Here is a 20556-nt window from a genome sequence, read left to right on the forward strand (position 1 = left end):
TATCATGAAGTAAAGAATCTAAAGAAGTGTCTTTGGAGAAATTGTGTAAATCTGAGGCCATAACATTAGGAAAATAGCAACTACAGGCGCTTATTTATCAACACTGGGCAAATTTGCCCATGGGCAGTTACGTATAGCAACCAATTAGTAATAAGCTTTTTGAAACCAGCTGCAAGTAGAACAATGAATGCAGCAATCTGATTGGTTGCCATGGGTTACTGCCCATGGGCAAATTTGCCCAGTGTTGATAAATGACCCCCACAGTGTCATGTAACTAATTGTATGTTCACATGCCCTCACTGCTTCCCATTCAAATGAATGGAGAGGCACATTTGAGAGGCACAAAAGCAACAAGTATGTTTGAGCAAATTGTCTTATGCGGAAACTCTTTGTGAGAGTAATGTATCCTGCCTGTGTGACCTAGGGACACGGGGAGGCCCATTTATTAAAGGTTGAATTTGAACTCTATTTCTTGAATGCCATGAAAATTATTAACAGATCCGAATATAAAAAAGTACAAACAGAAAAAAAAGTGCAGAAAAATATATGAATATCTGTAAAACCTCTACAAATTTGAATTTTTTTTGATAATTACTAGCTAAAAAAAAAATCCAAAAACTTCTATTAGTCTGAATGGCAAAAAAGTCCCATAGGATCAGCGCAGCTCTCATTGACTTCTATGAGACCTCAACTGCTTTTACTTTTGAGAAGTTTTGCATTAGAGTTTTCCGTGGTTTTTACACGGTATAAATCTTGAATTTTTGGGGTTTCGAGACATTTGTAGAGAAAAAAAACAAGATTCGTGAAAATAAAAGAAATCAAATTTTAGTAAATAGGCCCCTAAGAGACAGATCTATCAAAGATGGAAACCAAGAACCATTCTATACAGCTCAATACTTTAATAGCATTGGGAAAAAGAAAAAAAGATACCTCATCAGTCCAGGCTCATGCTCACTTGGCAATGTTATGACTCTTGCATTTCATTAGTAAATAAATAGCATAAATAGTAGCCTTGGAGTGGAAATATTTAAAACAGGGTCTCAACAGAGCAGATACAATTCTGAGGGATATCTTGACACCAATATTTTTGGTCATTAATAGTATCTGTGTGAAGGAGTTTGGGGACATTGTCTATATGGAGTATATAAAGGATTTAATACTTGGGTTAAGGAACAGCCTTCGATGTAACATGGAGGAGCATTATATTTGAGGTTTTTACGGTAGTATTTCAAGTTCTTCATTTCTGGTTCTGAGGCTGCAATGGAAACCGATAACATTCTAAAATGGGGCAAAAGCTTCTTTATGCTGGTATTTAATATGTATTTATTATAGCAGAGTTCAGTGACAGCCATGATAAAGAATAGTCATCTCGTGCAGAACCGTCAGCAATTTTAATATCGTTATCTCCCCTTTTTCTAGCATGTCAGGAATGAATGTTGCACCGGAGATTGAGTTACGATACAATAACACCATATCATTTATACATGTTTCTTATTTAATGCAGAGATGGGCTGTAATGTAATAGCAACACCAGCACCTGCTTCCTGTGTGCATCGTTTATTGCAAGACTCCCGGTGGCCAAGTCTCAAGGACAATCAACCTTCCTGATTGAGAGATAATTATTTAGATTAATTGGTTAATGAAGTGTTAGCCCTCTAGAACGCTTGCCCTTGAGAACTGAATTTGTGGGACTTTCCACTTTGGCATCAAAATCCTGTTTAAATTAAAAAGTCAATATGTATGAAATACTGTAGCTGGCAATGTTTTCAGAGTCTGGCGACGGCAGAATATACTGCGTATTTATCCAAAATAATCTAATACATTGACAATATAAATCAACATAGACTTAGCATGAATTAGATTGCAACAAATAGTAAACTTACCTGGGTTTATAAAATATCTTGTAATACTTTGCACCTGTCCAGAGAAGACAGTAAGCATCTCAGATATTGTTTGGCCATCTTACATACGGCACTGCACATGCTCACTGAGCTCTGGGCTACTGTTGGGGTTTAATGGGCTCGTCTAGGTGTTTAATGGGCATTATGCTTGCCCAATGATCCCACCAGTAGGGGACCACACAAAGCACTCCATGATGGTTCTGGGGATCAAGACAGAGGTATGTCATCCATTATCCTGAAAACCAACATTCAGAAAGCTCTAAATTATGGGATGGCCATCACCCATCGACAATTAGAATTAAATAATTGTAATTATAAAAAATGATTTCCTTTTTTCTGTAATAGTAAAACAGTGCATTGTACTAGATTCAAACTAAGATATAATTAATCCTTACTGGAGGCAAAATAACCCTTTAAAGGTTTTTTAATGTTTAAATGAATTTCTTAGTAGACTTAAGGTATTGAGAACCAAATTATGTATAAACCGTTTACAGAAAAAAAGAAAATCCCTCGGACCTGCGCATTCTGGATAACAGGTCCCATACCTGTATAACATCTCTTGGTACATCCCACCAAAGCATAATTTCTTGCCTATTCCTTTGTAGGATTTTAGTTGCCTTTATTCATTAAGCCACATTGGAGGGGTGATGCAGAAGTCTCAGGGGCACATTTACTTAGCTCGAGTGAAGGAATAGAAGAACAAATACTTCGAATTTCAAACGTTTTTTGGGCTACTTCGACCATGACTTCGAATCAAATGATTCAAACTAAAAATCGTTCGACTATTTGACCATTCGATAGTCGAAGTACTGTCTCTTTAAAAAAAACTTCAACCCCCTACTTCGCCAAGTAAAACCTACCGAGGTGCAATGTTAGCCTACGGGGAAGGTCCCTATAGGCTTTCTAAGCTTTTTTTGATCAAAGGAATTTCGTTTGATCGATGGATTAAAATCCTTCGAATCGTTCGATTTGAAGGATTTAATCTTTTATTCGATCATCGATCAAATGAATTGCGGTAAATCCTTCGACTTTGATATTCGAAGTCGAAGGATTTAACTTCGAGTCGAATATCGAGGGTTAATTAACCCTCGATATTCGACCCTAATTAAATGTGCCCCTCAATGTTATGTATTTTGCGAGGAAGTTTATCATTAAAAAGTTATGTTTTTAGTTAAATGAAGTTAAAGGAGAAGTTCACATTTTAGATAAACTTTGACTGTGTTACAGATGGGCCTATTCAAGACATTTCTGTTAGTCTATTTTTTTTTGGGTGGTGGGGGGGGGGGAGGGTCCATATTATTAGCCTTCCTATTCTACCAGCAACTGAAAATACTGTGTTTTTTAGAGTCAATAGCTTTGGTAACCAAAACTCTCATCAACTGTGAAGCATCAAATTAATAATTATTTTATCATATTTGTATTGTGAGGCTCGGTTGTTCTGTACCTTTTAGACTGCTGCATGGTTACTAAAGTTATTAAGATTACCAACCCAACTAGTCATTTTCGAATTCCTGAGAGACGCAAAATTAAATATAAATCATTCAAAAACTACAAAAAATGTCATTGTGAATATTGCAACTGCCTACTGTACTTCATTTTAAGGTGAGCCACCCCTTCATGTAGTTATGGCGATCCAGGATGGCAGCAAACTCAGTGATTGCAGATACAAAGCTGCTGTTAGAGGAAAACTATACCCCAAAACAATGTAGTTCTCTATAAAAAGATATTGCATAAAACAGCTCATATGTAAAAACCCTGCTTTGTGTAAATAAACCATTTTTTATAATAATATACTTTTTTAGTAGAATGTGCCATTGGGTAATCCTAGATAGAAAATTGTCATTTTAAGAAAATAAGGGCCGCCCCCTGGGATCCTAGGATTTACGGTGCACACAAACTATACATGCTAGGTCACACAAGTCTATTAAAGGACAGAGTTCTGTGTTTTACTTCCACACTTCTTCCTGTTACAGTTAGAGCTGCAGTATTTCTGGTCAGGTGATCTCTGAGGCAGCACACAGACCATTACTTATGGCGGCTCAAGGGAAAAGGGCAATATTTACTTAAATAATATAATATATATATATACCAGTTTGGTAAGATTCTTTAATATTCCACTTAATATTATATATAATGTTTCTTAAATATTCATTTAGGGGTAAAGTTTTCTTTAAGAACAGGAACCTTTCTACCTGGTTGGTTATTTGCAGCCATACAACTTTAGAGCAATTGGTTTCCAAAGCAGAATGTCACAAATGTAATTCCAGCTCCACTTGCAAACCTGATGTGGCAAGAAAGGACTTGCTTTTCTACCAATGAAAGTGCTACTTGCTCATTATATAAGATGTTCATAGCATCAACACTACGGGGCATATTTATCAAGGGTCGAATTTCGAATTGAAAAAACTTCGAAATCCAAATAGACCAACCGAAATTAAGTCGGTTTTTTTTGGGCAAATAGGTCCGTTTTCGATCGAATAGGTCTGTATTTGGCCAAATTTGAATCGTACAATCAAAGGAATAGCGCATTTGATCAAATTCGATTCAAAGGGGCAAATTCAATAAAGCGTGAAGGGCCTAACGCTAGCGCAAATTCGTCAGCGTGATGTCATTTCTGTTCAGTTACTTTGCTGATTTACTAATGGGCGATGTCGTAAATTAGCTAGCGAAGTGGACCTACTCTAGCGCTCCTTCGCACCCTTATGCCAGACGAAGGGACATAACTACGCTAATTCACTAACTTGCGCATTTTACTGAACGTTACCTCTTGCGCCAGACTTGCCTTCGCCACCTCAGACCAGGTGAAGTGCAATAGATTAGATAGGGATTGTTTAAAAAAAAAGTCCCAAAAAACACTAGCGTCTTTTCCTTTTTTAAGGGTGATACAGGCTGAAAAAGGTCATAAATTTTTTTGGGGGTACCCTCCTTCCCCATACATTTCCTAACATATGGCACATAAACTATACAGTGGGCACATGTATAGGGCAAAATAACAACTCTATTTTATTTTATGAAGCTTTCCCAGGCTTGTGTAGTGTAATGTATTTGCTGCTACATATACGTCCATTGTACTTTAAGTTGGTGCCGTATGCTAATTACGAATTAACGCTAGCGCAACTTTGCTACCGTTCGCCTCCCTGAGCTCAACTTCGCATTTTAGTGAATTTGCCCCAAAGTTTTTCCTGAAAAAACCTTCATTTTTTCAACGTCCACCAGTTGACTCCAAATCGGTTCTAGGAGGTCCCCTGTAGGCTAAAACAGCAATTTGGCAGGTTCTAGATGGCGAATGTTCGAAAGAGACAGTACCTGATAAATTTCAATATTCAAATTTTTTTCAAATTATAATCGAATTTGGATTATTCCTAGTCGAAGTACACAAAAAAAGCTAAAAATTAAAAAAATTTTCATTCGAAAATTCACCTCGACCTTTGATAAATCTGCCCCTAAGCACCGGGGATTCGAATTGAACGGACGGCCAGGGTGTGAGAGTGTAATCCATTTTCTTATACATCAAAAAACATATTTTTGCTGAAAGAAAAAGTCCAACCATCGAGCCAAAATGCTGCAAAATTTGAGACCAATTTAAAATGTTTTTGAAACTTCATCTCTCATTCCTCAAAATAATTCAAGCATAATCCACTTTATTTTCTCTTTCTTTATTCAAGTCCTCAATGGGAAATGAACACTAAGATTAAAAAAAAAAATAATATTAAAATAATCACACCGCATTATGTACAATGTTTGTGACACCACAAAGGGGGGGGGGGAATTGGGGAGGAAATCTCCATTAGAATACATCACAATTAAACATTTGTCTGTAAACTTCATCGATGAATGGCAATCAAAGACAATGTCTAATCTTGCAATGCTATATTTCTTCATTAACCATATTTATTCGATTTAGAAAATTTTAAATATAAACAATCAATCACATTACATTATAGGCGAGAGCTCTTTCCGTTTCAGCTAAGGTCGTCAGATCGTTTCATAGGTAGCACAAAATTAACATACTTTTATCATGTTTGAAAATTAAAATACAGTATTTTTTTTTTGTTTTGGAATTTTTATTTTTTTTAAAATAAGCATCTGACCTGTTAACAAATGCACAGGGGGTCTCTTCCCATGCACCGTACATGCAAATCACAAGTTTTATAATAATTTAAATCATTTTGTACACTTCTCCCATACAGGTTTCAGCAATATGCATTCATGCAAAAGGAGTCTGAAAACCGTTGCTTCTATGTACATGTACTGTATACATACAATTTATTTAACTTTTTATATAACCCAAAGATTTTTCTTTTTTTCAAAACAATACAAAACTTTTTTTTAGGCTTCATGGAAAAACATTATTTACATCAACTTTTTAAAAACCATTTTAAACATTTCAACGCATAACTGATACATAGCACATATTTTGGAGTTGTCGTTATATACATCTTTTCAAGAACAGTAAATCGCCATACATTTCATAGGTTAATGCTTGTAAAATACAATATCCCAATCAACATAAGCTTTCCATCTCAGTTCTGAACTTTAATTCACTGCTTATTTAAAAAAAAAAAATCCTTCTAAATTAAAGGCTATTACAGCTCACACAGCACTTCGTCCGAAAATGCAATATTTTGCAAAAGAAAAACATCGGATTTCATTCACTGGGAGTTAAAACATTACGTTTATCAAAACTAAACGGGATATTTATTCTGCATTTGAAAAGAAGGAGGTAGTAGTAATGTACAAATGATTTTTTCATGGTCAGAGTAGGTACAATATTCCACTCAATTAGAATAATTTTGGCAAAAACGATGGGGCAAGATCAATATTTACATTTTTACCACAATTCAAGTGCCAAAGTCTCATATATAAGATTTCGGCATCTAAAAGCTGGTAAGATCATGTAGAAATCAGTGGGAGTTGCATTAAAGCTTTTTCCAAGTCAAAATGACGAGTAGTATGTGATTTCCCTGTGTTACAGTTGTTTTTTTTACGCTTTAAAACTCATTTGAAATTCAATTCTTTCAAACATAAGCAAACATTCAAGAGTTTTTGAAATTGAAAAAATTAGATTTTTGATAAATTGGCCTCTATTTGTCTAAATATATCCTGGTAAAAAAATCAAAAACATTTAAATTAAGTCCTCTACTTAACCAAATCTAATTTAAAGACACCGCACAGTTTGCTTTTTTTTGTAATACAGGACATTTTCTTTAGGCAAAGAACGGTGAAAAAGTTTTTATGTAAGGACATGTAGATATCTCTGCAATTGTATTCTTTAATTTTTTTTATTAGCTGCCTCTTTTTTTTTTTAAGTAATTGATATTTTATCAGTGCTTCAAGTATGCCTGAACTACATCTGATACAGTACTATAGGCAATGCTATCTTAGTGACTACAATTATATCACATCAATTAATTTATTATTATGAATATTTTTTTCATAGAACATGTGAATTTCTGCCTGCCTGCTTGTAAAGTATATTACAGGTATGGGACCTGTTATCCAGAATGCTCGGGACCTGGGGTTTTCCGGATAACTGATCTTTCCGTAATTTGGGTCTTCATGCCTTAAGTCTACTAGAAATTAATTTTAACATTAAATAAACCCAATAGGCTGATTTTGCTTCCAATAAGGATTAATTATATCTTAGTTGGGATCAAGTACAAGGTACTGTTTTATTGTTACAGAGAAAGAGGAAATCATTTTTAAAAATTTGGATTATTTGGATAAAATGGAGTCTATGGGAGACAGCCATTCCGTAATTCGGAGCTTTCTGGATATCGGGTTTCCGAAAAAGGGATCCTATACCTGTATTTAAATACAAGTTTATGTTTCAAACATGCATAGTGCACTTCCAGTAATTTAAACTGAAATGTACCTCTCCGCCCAAAAAATGTAATTTTAAAATATATGATCAAAGTTTTAATCAAATCATTTTATATTTTATTTGTTTAAATCAAAATTTAGACATTTTGGATTGTCTTACTTTTGGCAATCCTGAGACCTATGTCACGCAAAACTTCCAGTGAGACTCACTTTATTACAGCAAGGTTCAGTAGTGATCTAAAAGCATCATTCTATCATGTAGGATATCTGTATAAATTGATTGCTTGAGTTAGAACATTAACGTCTTTTGACATTGTAAGAGCTTTACAAACTGTGGGTCAGGACCCTGGACTAGGGTAATATTTCTTGGCAAATAATGTTTTTTCTCTAGTATTTATTGGCCCTCTCTACTGTGTTCCCAATTTGTATAATTCTAGTACTCTAAGAAAACATTTATGTTTGTAATGGAGACATTTATGTACTTTAAAATTTTTAAATTTTCTGTTTCTGTTATTTTAAAGGTCACCCTGGTATTCCATAATGAGCTACTACTCTGTGGTGCGTGTATAATGGTGGGGCTGATTGTCCCCAAAGTAGACTCCAAAGTAGCACTAATCCACTTCTTTTCTGATGTCCCCACAGAGTGGATTTGAAAGGACTGAGACTGCCCCTATATTTTAGGATCTACCAATGTCTCATATGTGCCAGGAAGAGGCATCAGAAGGTCCAAATATTTGTCTGGACAGAAAGGTCCTAAGGTGCCCTTCTATGAACTCAGGAAGTAAACCTAATAATATGCTTAACTGCCTGATCATGTTGGTAAATGTATGGTCCCCTTAAGCCGTATTGTGTCATGTGTTAATTAACCTGACCTGCTAGTTTATGATTATGGCAGTTGTGGGGTTGGACAAAAGTCAAAAACACAATTGTGTTATGCAAAAATAATTTTCATTTTCATTATATAAATGAAGCCTTCGTGAACTGTGATTCACACATTTACACCCTTTCCCAAACCAAAATGAAAGGTGAGCCATGTGTGCCGGATGCACAAATTACAGTGGGTCCACCTATATACAGGTATAGGACCCCCATCAATGAGAAAAAAGGGTCCTAAGGTTTTTTTTGTGTTTTTACTGGTAGGACAAGAAGGTTTACATAAATTACAAAAATATGATATTTTATTTGTCAGAGTAAATAATTCAGATGGACAACCTCTAAAAAAAAAAACAATTGATAACCATTTTTTAAATTTAGGTTGTTGGTGGGAACGTTCAATAACCTTGAATAACGTGGTTGGTAGATATTCCTGAGCAAAATCTTCTTTCCTTTTGAACTCCATTTAGTACGTTATTAAATTTGCACTAAGTTGGGTCCGGATATGGGTGTGTTCATTTCTTATCCTGTGCGACGGAACATGTTAAGAATTTCTTACTTAAGTCTACTTGGGTAGAAGATATTTACTGTTGTGATAATTTAAGAATATCCCTGCTTCACTATACTGTAGGCTGGTCAGTTAGAAAGACAACTATTTCACTTGTGCTAGAGAATATAGCTAAAGATAAATTCTGAAATTATCGTTGCAGACACTAGTGATAGGCAAATTTGTGGCCAATTTGCTTGTTTCACCGCGGCAAATTAATTCACAAAACTGCAGCGAAGATTCGCCGGTGAATTTTCGCTGGCGTCAATATAATGCACGCCCATTGACTGTAATGCAATTGGACAAAATAGGGAAGGGTCGAATTGTCGCCGGCATCGCAATTGCTGCCAGCATCGACTTTGACGCCAGTATCAAAAGTCGCCTGAATTTTTCTCCATTTCGTGAATTCGCCCATCACTAGTGGACACCCATTGTTCATGTGTTACAGTAGTATATAATTATCTATTAACTACAAATAATTATAACATCGACTTTTCAATAGAATATTTTCCTTCATAAAAAAGAACCCATACATTAAAATCATTAACATATTTTTAAAGAAAAGGTAAATTATATTAGATTTATTTAAACTTCCAAATAATAACATTCTCAGAGGCAAACCAGTGAGCGGTGCTAGGGGGACTCAAGTTTATTTGCAGCATTATGTCATGCAGTACAGGGAAAAAAACCGAGAACTGTGTGGCTATAGTAAGTGCTATCAAGGGAAACAAAAAGAAAAACATTCAGTGCTTAGCTTACCACTAGGTTACACCAAGCTGACCTTGCGGTAACTAGTCAGAGCTTTCTCTACTTGTGGTATTGATTTTTGCATTAGGGAAACACTGCCAAGAAAAAATGATGGATACAAATGTAAAATATTATTACTCAAAGAATTATATCTTGGAAAAGACGTCCAAGTACAGGTTCAAGCTAACTTGCAGCCACATTTTTTTGGCTTGGATGCTTCCTTGAACTTATAAGAGGTTAAGTGCTGACAAGAATGATTTCATTATAATTTAAAAAAAAAAAAGCCTCCCTCCCTCAAAAAAAAAAAAAAAAAGATTAACATGGGTATCTGATTCTTAATGTTTAGCCATCAATTTGCAGATTCGATCCTTAGGGGCAGATTTATCAAGGGTTGAATTTCCAGGAGAAGGGTATTTTTTTTAAACTCCCATTACCTCGAAATTTTAATAAAAAAAGACTAACCGAAATTTATTTAAAAACATCTATTTTTTTTAAATTTGGGTGAATAGGCTGTATTCAAATCAAAGTTGTTTTTGGAAAATGCTTAGATTCAAAATTCAAACGAATACGATCCGAATTCTAATCGAACAAAGTATTTTTCAAAAACAACTTTGATTTTTCAATGTCCACCAACTCAAAATAGGTTCTAGGAGGTACCCCATAGGCTAAAACAGCAATTCGCCAGGTTTTAGATGGCAAATAGTCGGTTGAATTTTTAGTACATGATCAACTTTGATATTCTAATTTTTTTCAAATTCAACTCGAATTTGGACTATTGCCTAGTCGAAGTACACAAAAATTACTTCAAAATTCAAATTTTCACTTTGACCCTTGATAAATCTGCCCCCTAATGTTTAGCCATCCATTTGCAGCAAGAAATTATAGGATCTATGGTCAACTATGACCATCATCTGAAGGCTTCTCCAAGACTTTCAGAACTGCAGGTCAACAACAGGTTGAAGAGAGCAGATACATGTCAAAACTTGACTGTAAAGATGGCCATATATTGAAAGATCTGCTTGTTTGGTGAGGTTGCCAAACAAGCAAATGTTTCACCCTCAGGACTGATCCAATCGTTTGGCCTGAGCGACAGGACTGCAGGCCATTGGGGCAGGGACAGAATCAACAAGCTGACGTGTGTCCTTGCCTCAACGGGATTCTTAAATTTCAATATCCAATCGATAACTGCCTGATTTTTGTTGGGCAAGCCCATGAAAGGGCAACTTAAATGTGCCCGTACCTTAAAAAGTTGGATCAACAAATTCCATATAGAATGAGGTCTATTATACAGTATTTTATATTGTGCCTATGGACAAAAGTCTGGATGGGTTTAACTGGGCATTATTCTTTGGTGCAAAACACCAAATACCTGGAAACATCACTGACAATTTGCGTCTCTCAAAACATGACTTTAACTGCATTATCTGAAAACCACTTGAAAAATAAAAAGTAGATACGACCAAGCTGCATAATGCCATCGCTGTCCGGTTTATTGTAAACATCATGGGAACTACACTTCCCATAAAATAATCACCAAAGCAAAAAAGAAAAGTTGAATAAAACGTGAAATGAATTATGTAGAAATAAATGTTATTCCATGGAAAAATACACATTTTACAAAGCTCTGTACTGTGCTGATACAGCTTTAGCAGTAAAGGAACAACCACAATCTTTTGCACATTAAGCTGAACAAATTTCCTGGCTTACCTAGTGTAACCTTTTTGGGCTATAAATTGTCTTCTAAAGCAGGGCTATCAAATGCACAGCGTTTTTTTAGGAACTACGAATCCCAGCCCCGCAGATTAGCCAAAGGCAAGTAATGGATACTCAGATTTTTGTATCTGTACAGCTGGGATACAGTGGGTTTCAAATCTCCATGGTAATTCATTGTCTCCAATAGGATAAGTTATCTTGTAACTATTAAGAGACCAGCACGTAAGGCAAATATTGGAAACCAGCCATCAACAGCACATTTGTCTTTTATAATTTATAACATCATTTTTTTTTTTTTACCAAGTAAAGGGAATAAAATTCCCTTAAGGGAAAAAATCATCACAGAATGAAAAAAAAAAGTAGAAACCATAATAGCAAAATCTGTACAGTTTTCAAATAAACTATAGCCACAAGCAATTTAACCAACCAAAATATATGAGATGAAAAACATGTCAAGAAGATCATGCTTTGTATCTCTTGTCTTCATGCCTGATACTCTAGAAATGATGCATTCTTTTACATTAGTTTTACTAACAACCTGGTGCAATCTGCTGTATTATTCAGGCTCTTTCTTAATTGTCAGTATATCGAAAAGTCCATACTTGTTACCATTGGAATTACGCAATGTCTTATTTACAACAGGAGTGGTTGTTTTTGTCACACCACTGCCGTTTGGGGTGGTTCCTCTACAACTGACCATTTCTCGTTTAAATGTCACTTCTGTTGCATTCCCTAGTAAGGATTCAGTCCAACTGCCTCGATCGCGTAGCTCCTGGCTGCCGGCAGAATGTGCTCCTTTCTGCAGCATGTAGTACAATATTGGGTTGGTTTTGGTCAACCTTGGGGAATCCTGTGCAACATCATTCTTTTCCATACCTGTGATAACCCATTTAACTGGGCCTTTGTCAGTAGGAAAAGGGCACATATTGACTTGTCCAAATTCAGTCCGAGATGATTTATGTATCAAGCTGTCTGAAGGTGGGCGTGGGGAATTCTTTAAAGAAGATGGACACTGAAACGTCATTTGACCTAAACTGTTTGTGTGGTTGGACATTTTGCCCATGTGCATATTTAATGAGGGTGTTACAAAGTCAGAACTGCCAGCTAGGTGGCTTCTGTTCCCCTTTACCATATCATCCACGGATACATTATTCCTATGCTGAGACAAATCTCTGACACAATTTTCTGAAAGCAACAGTTGTTTTAGCACATTAAAACCTTTACTTTCTCTTGACCAACCCAAATGTTTACCTTCATTAAAGGAGTTCTGGCTTACATTGCACCTAGGGTCCACATCACTTCTGTTACTATGCATTTCATCCTGAAGAAACATTGGCCCACTTAATGACTGTGAAGAACAATATTGCCCACTTTGAGAAGGGCTGAGTTTTGCAAATTTGACTTGACTTTCTAAATGCTCGTTTTGGTGCATTTTTCTCTTTTTTGGAACAGTGTAGGGGATTTTCGTTTCTGTTTGTCGCAGTTCACAGTTTCTGTTGGTTAGATCCGGGTCACTCATTTCGTATCCATCGTGGTTTTGTGTAAGCAGGCGGCTTAGTAGCCCATTTCTAGAAACTGAAAAGTCCTGTGGAGTGAGATTTGGAGATGTCATGCCCTCTGAAGGCGATCTGGATAAACTGTGAAAAGACATGGCCAATGGACTTGGAATTCCAGTGTCTCTTAAATGCTGTGTGCTGTACGAGTCCTCAGGCTCAGTTTTAATTTTAAAAGATACTATTTGCTCACTTGCATTTTTTTCTACCCTGTGATGTTGAGTTTCATCTTTGATTGTGATTTTTGGATTCTTTTCAAGTTTCCCCTTATTTGGTGTTCCGAGAAGAAGCTGTAGAACAGTACGTCTTTCTAAAAGGTTTTCAATCTCTGAGCCAGGAAATCTGGAGTCTGCTGGATTAGGTGGGCTACTAAAAGGTTTGTCCTCCTCGAAGGTTTGAGTTTGATTGGTAATCAGGGGGCTACTCAGTCTGTCTATCAGCCCTAGAGTTTTGCCGTTGGGTGCACTTACTGGTTTTTGCGCTATTTGCTCATCAGGTGCAGTGGTTTGCTTCCCGCATTGAGCTAGATTTTGCAGAAGTTTACTCGCACTAAAAGCACCATTATTTGGTGCACTCTCCTTTATTAATGGGATGGGATTATGAAATGTTTTTTTCCTTGTAAGCTCTATCAAGTGTTTTGAGGCAACATTCACGTGTCTTTCAGACTGAATGCTACTTATGTAAGATGTGAAAGTATTTTTTGGTGCTAAAGGCTGGGTCAGGTTAACGGGGGAATCTGATTTCGAACAATTGTTTAAAGGTAATGCATTTAAAGAAGCAGAATTATGAGTGTTTTCAGATACATGTCTTTGTATTGGCAAGCTGAACTTTGTCAGATCAGCACGCCTCTGTGGACCCTGAGGATCTTCCATCTTTTCTGGATTTTCATCAGCCTTATGCCCAAGAAGTAATTGTAAAAGGGTTACCTTCTGATGTGGTTTTAACGTGGAATCCAAAGAAGGCGCTCGGTTATTATCTTTGTTGATGTTAAGTCCTTCAACTTTTGGATCCCAGTTTTTAAGCAAGGACTCTGTTAAGTTGTCTATGGAGGCCGTATTTAACACCTCTGGCTTATCGACTCTGTTTTTAAATGACAAGTCAATAGGAGCACAGTTAGAGTGACTACTTTCATCATCGCTGGTTTCATCTTCCGTAAAGCTGGGATTGTTGTCAGAAAAGTCATCAGTAGTTGTTGGTGTTGCACTTTCATCAAATGCAGGAATCTTGTCACTGTGAAGGTTGCATTTGTTCATATTTGCAGCATTTTGGCTTTTAAGTAGATGTAGCAGCAAGCTGTTATTCGGAGAAGGCTTCAGATGATTCTTTTCTGAATGATTCTTATACCCTACTGACTTATGAGGAGAATGAGGGACACTTAATGGACTTGAAAAAGGAGAAATGTTACCGATATTACCTATACCATTGGAAATAGTTGTTCTTGAGGGGCTGTTGAGGGTTGTGGGCAAACTTGTTGACAAAGGAAAATGACCAAGGTCTTTCTCTGAGGTCTCTTTTAACCGTGCCATTGCGGCTAGCCTTTCGCTTGCTAACTGACTAGCAGTTTGCGCTTTTACAGCATGCTCTCTGGAGTATTGTTGCAAGTGAGCTTCGCTAGAAAGCAGCAATGCCAACTGGCTACATGCAACACTTGGTTTAGGTGAGACAGTGGGGCTTGACCTCTTCTCTACCATACTTGCAACAGCCTGAAGTCTGGCAGCACATGAAATTGGCTCAGCAGCTACTCCTTTAGTGCTGCTTTGACCAGAAGGTGAAGACTCTGTATATTTTTCTTGAATAGAAGCTTTAGCAGTCTTATTACCATTTGTTATTTTCTCTTTTGATCTGCTTTTGTTTAACAAAGTCTTAAGGTGACTGGATGCAATGCCCATACACTGGTTATTTTTCTCCTCATGCACAGTCTCCTGGCTAAAAGAAAAGCCTTGCTCCTTGAGACTCTCTTTAAGTTGTTTTGACAGAGCCACACCCTGAAGTCTAGAGCTGAAAGACTGAAGGAGAGATGCCAATAATGTACTATCCTGCTTGCCTTTGGGTGCATTTGCAACCATTCCAGCCAAGAATGTTTCATTTTTGCCATTTGTGCCGGGAACAGAATCCGACAGTCGTCGTCTCTTTGCAGCATTCCAGTCCTCTGAAGACTGCAACAGCCTTGCCTTTTTGAGATGCAACATTCCGGATCCTTGACAAGGGCTACTGTTGTTGCGAAGTGGGGCATTACTCTCACAATTGGAAAATATATTTCCAGAATTCTTAAAATTCTCATCGGATTTTGCACAGCTAACAGAGAGCTTGTCAACTGCAGTTCCCGGGCCGCCAGCTGTTTGATGCATTAGTAATCCTTCCAGATAGGTTAAAACAACGGAATCTTGTTGCATCTCAGAGCTAAGCTCTTCTCCATAAGTCATGTTCAACAAACGTATGCGAAGAAGCTATGTGGCTACCTAGTTTCAGGATTTAAGGACCAGAGAAAGTTCGGCCACTTTTCAATATGCAGAAATGTATGATCTAAGTCAGTGGGGTGTTCCAAACATATGCTGGTCCAAGGATCATATCCAAAAGTGTGCAAGTCCAGTTGAATTACTGATGAAACATGATGAAATTCATAGTTCTGATTAAGGATCAGTTGTTTGAAGCAAGAAGCAATTCCATTTTTATTTCATATCCAGGAATGAAACTTGAGAAACCTTAAGAGAAACATAAAAAAAAGAAAATGTTACCAAACGGCAATGACAAAATAAACCAAGTATTGTTCATACGTATCCCAAACAAAAAAATCACACAAGGTCATGCACTACTGAGCAAGAGTAAAAGCAAAACGGACAGCTGGCATTGGATTACCAGCTCCTGGGGTTTTAAAGACACTTAACTTGCACATACACTATGCAGGCATACTGTACATTGTGATTCAAATGTTTAGCAAGCTGAGGAATAAAAGAACTATGTAGCCTTACGTGACATTCATAAGCAGTGATCAGACTCTCAGTGGAGTAGGCCATTAAATATCCCACACCTTTTATACATTACAATATGGGATTTTAAAGGAAAAATATGCCATATTAATTGTAAGGCTTCCAGCTGACAAGTACATATTTGTATTTATACAGATGCCTTTGGAATTGTCACATTGGTTGCAATTATATATATATATATATATATATATATATATATATATATATATATATATATATATATATATACACACACAGTATATATATATATATATATATATATATATATATATATATATATATATAGATAGATAGATGTGTATTAAAGGGGATGTATTGTCTAAAATTAAAATCCCCTTTCCCTTTGGGGAACAGATATAAGCCTTTTTCTAATTGCAATCCATTATTTTTTGCGCTTCAGTTTAAAGTTGAGCGCAATCCGTTCCCCCACATACCTGCTCTTTCAGTTGTGAGCAAACCCTTCATGGGCGTCTCCACTGTTCGACCTGCCCATCTCTTCTGTTGTTCCCGCCCGCCTACCAATGAAAAACGGGTAGGTGGGTCTTGTTTGCAGACATTGGTAGGCAGACGGGAACAGCAGAAGAGATGGGCGGGTCGAACAGCAGAGACGGCCTGAAGCGCAATGAAAACCGGCTGATAAAAAAAAATAATGGATGGCAATTAGAAAAAGGCTTAAATCCATTCCCCAAAGGCAAAAAGGAATTTTAGACAATACACCCCCTTTAATACAGAATAGTGGGATTGATGGGTACAGAAATGGAATTGATACAATACAGGTATGGGACCAGTTATGCAAAATGTTCGGGACCTGGGGTTTCCCGTGTAACGGATCATATAGACATTGAAGAAACACAATAGGCTTTGCTTCCAATAAGGATTAATTATATCTTAGTTGGGATCAAGTACAAGGTTCTGTTTTTATATTACAGAGAAAAACTAAACACTTTTTAAATAATTGGATTATTTAGATAAAATGGTGTATATGGCAGGTGGCCTTGCCATTATTCTGAGCTTTCTGGATAATGGGTTTCTGGATAACGGATCCTTATAAACTTATAAACTGGTAGTTCGGTGGCACTACTGCCTTGCAGTGCTGGGGGCTTGAGTTTGATGTCGGCCAGGGCACAATTTGCAAGACGTTTTTATGGTTTCCATGTCTTTGTAGGATTCCTCCCACAATCCAATCCCGACACCAACCACACAGACAGGTTAATGAAACTGACCCTACGGTGTGTGTGGTGTGAAGGTGATGGGAAACACATTATAGGCTCCACGGGGGCAGGCAATGATGGATAATTTCTTTAAAACACTACATAAATAAAGAATAAGAAGAAAACAATGTTTCAGGACAATTATTATTAACGTGTCAACTGCTTGTAATGAATTCTACTGAACGAATAACTGTAGCAATAATTTAGGTGGGTTGGTGGGGATAGATCTCTCTTCAGCACCTTGTTATATGCCTCCTGGTTTTGCATAGGAGCTGGACAGGTTTGTTGGAAGGCACCGACATAGAATCTTTAGGACTGAAGCTGCTGCGGAACTCATCAACAAAAAAAGGTCCTAGTACAGTAAAAGAAGAACAGACGGCTAATGAAAAAGGGTCAACGTGGAAAAGTTCTAAAAGTTTTTGAGGTTCCAGTGCTTTGTTCTGACCAGCATTACAGATATACCGACAGTAAGGGGCATAAGTAAGCCTTATCAGAAAGGCCACCTAAATATAGTAGTAAACCCTCAAAGTAGTGCTGCTCTGAATCCTCTGTCAAAAGAAGCACCACATTTCTTTCCTTCTATTGTGTACACATGGGTTTCTGTATCAGACTTCCTGTTTTCAGCTGAAACCTCCAGGGCTAGGGCTTGAGCATGCTCAGTTTGCTCCTCCCCCTCTGCTGTAATCTGAGCTCAGAGCTATAAGTGAGCAGGGAGAGACTCAGGCAGGAAGTGATGTCACACCAAGTTAATATGGCAGCTGCTATCCTAAACAAACAGAGAGCTTCAAGAGCTTTTTACTCAGTTATGGTAAAACATTTTACAGAATAAATATAGCATTCTAGCTTGCACTATTGCAGCTAATCTATTGGCAATAAAATGCCTCCGTAGCTTTCCTTCTCCTCGAATGCTCCAAGATATAAAATTCAATCAAAGAAGCTGTAGATGTACAAGCCGAGTACAGTGCTCAGTTCCAATTGGAACATACAGTAACCATGCAGGGGGACAAGATAAACATTTTATCAGTGTCCGACTGGGGTATAGAGCTGAGCCACTCACAAAATTATTCATTTCAGAGCCAAAGAAAAGAAGGGTGAGAGCTGCAAAGAGCACAGTTTATTGGCAGAGCTTTCCTTGTTGCGGTAAAACTCATAAAGGTCAATACTGACTCATGAAACACAACTTCAACTGTATTTCGTTCACCTGTATTTCAGGTTCGCCTGATTATGATTACTTTGAACTTTAGGAGATAATGGGTAAAAGGGAAACCAACTACAGGGATGCATTTGTCAGAACTCTGGCCATTTCTAAAGAATAACCGTTATATGATGCTCATCTGCATTATGCATCTTATACAGCAGACAAGGCATGTGTATAAATAATGATAAACGATTGTGCAAGTGCTAGTTTACAATGGGCTGGGAACAGTACATTCAGTCTCAGGCTGTGTAGGTTGCTGGAAGAATCTCCATTGTTGACTTTGGCCGAGAGGTGCTATCCGTGCTTTGGTGCAGGTATGGGTCGCGACTCACAGCCCAGCCTCTTGTCTGACTTACTATGAGCAGATAAACTGCAAATATCTGCCGCTCCCCTATACAACAGCCTTATCTTCAACCTGACTCCCTATCAGCTACCCACCATGAAACCGGGAGAGATGTGGCCACAAACCAGAAGTGTCTCATTCAACCAGGGAAAGCAACAAAAAAAAACACAAAAAAGCTGTAAAATTTGCTTATATTAAGAGCCATGAACTGTCCCAAACGTCTGCTTAAGGTCCCCATAGACGCAAAGATTTTTAGTTGGTGAACGATCGATTTCAGTGCAAGCCGACCAATCCTTCAAATTAACGTGAGGTTAGTGGGAATCGAACGATTGTGTATCTTACGATTTTTCCTCCCACATCTGTCAGAAAATTGATCGGCCAGGTTAAAAAAATGTTATCGGCCCCAGTGCAATCTATCTATGTTTGCAGGGCCAAGCAGGCAGCTACCCTCAGTTTTGCTGCCAATATCGCGTGAAATGGTCTTTTTAGTTCATGGACACGGATCCTATACCTGTGTATTCTGTGAATTTACAGCATCACTTTTAAGACCATTTTTAAAGACCTTTTACTATTCCTTACAAATATTCAACAACATATCATAACATTTTGGTCAAAATGGCAACAAAGCATGGTTCTCTGAATCAATTTACAACAAGGGGGTTATTTATCAAAGGTCGAGTTGTTTTTATACAATAAATTAGATTTTTCAGTCAAAACTCGAATTTTCAGGTTAAAAAAAAAATTGAAAAATTTGAGTTTAAAAAAAATAAATAAAAAATCAACTTTTTTGAGATTTATTAAACCCCAAAGCTGGAAATGGCTTGAATCGTAAAAGACATCATCTAAAACCTGTCGAGGTCATATCCTGACTACACGGATTTGAGTTTTTTCTTAAAAGAACAGTATCCAAAAAAATAAGATTGTTTTAAAATAATTAAAATATCATGTACTGTTGCCCTGCACTGGTAAAACTGATACTATAGAACTATAGTTCATATAAACAAGCTGCTGTGTAGCAATGGTGGAAATTGAAAAAAGGCTAAATGGCACAGGTTAAATAGTGGATAACAGATAACACCATTATGTTCTACAGAGCTTTTCTGTGCTACTTGAGCCTTTTCTCCTTTGAATGGCTGCCCCATTGCTACACAGCAGCTTATTTATATAAACAATAGTAGTGTTTCTGAAGCAAACACAGCAGTTTCACCAGTACAGGGCAACACTGCATTATTTTTGTTTTACTTTAAAACACTTTCATTTTTGATGTTACTGTTCCTTTTAATTAGAAACCATTCGAGTTGCGAATTCAAGGTCTAAAAAAGCTCACAAAGCTCTAATAGTCGACCTTTAATAAATAACCCTCTAAAAGTATGAAAATAAGCACGGGGGGCCGTTATCATATTTTGCTATGGAATCAATGCTATTAAAGGCTCCCCAAAGTTTCCCTGTACTGATTCGCTGCAGGTTATCAGAGAGTTAAAATCCTGGGCGATTACTGGCGTATAAGGACCTTAGGGGACCTCTAACTGTGTTACCTTTCCCAGTCAGGCTGAAAGATAAGCTCACAGTCAGATTTAAAACTTGCCACCTGCCCAGAAATTCTAATGCCATGGCCAGCTCAGTTGCTGTGGCCACAACACTAGAAGACCACACAGCAAAG

The 20556-nt window shown here is 37.2% G+C and overlaps 1 protein-coding gene across 2 annotated transcripts in view; it reads right to left on the reverse strand.

Annotated features, from left to right (window-relative positions):
- Positions 1-11360: 11360 nt before the first annotated feature.
- Positions 11361-20556, reverse strand: part of nrip1.L (nuclear receptor interacting protein 1 L homeolog) — a 62594-nt gene continuing 53398 nt past the window's right edge. For both annotated transcript variants that reach the window (XM_018245998.2, XM_018245999.2), the window contains exon 2: positions 11361-15859. In XM_018245998.2, coding sequence (XP_018101487.1) covers positions 12161-15580 — 3420 coding nt within the window. In that variant the 5' untranslated portion in view covers positions 15581-15859 and the 3' untranslated portion in view covers positions 11361-12160. The remainder of the gene's footprint in view (positions 15860-20556) is intronic.

Source organism: Xenopus laevis, chromosome 2L (assembly GCF_017654675.1).
Source record: "Xenopus laevis strain J_2021 chromosome 2L, Xenopus_laevis_v10.1, whole genome shotgun sequence".
Lineage (NCBI taxonomy): Eukaryota > Metazoa > Chordata > Amphibia > Anura > Pipidae > Xenopus > Xenopus laevis.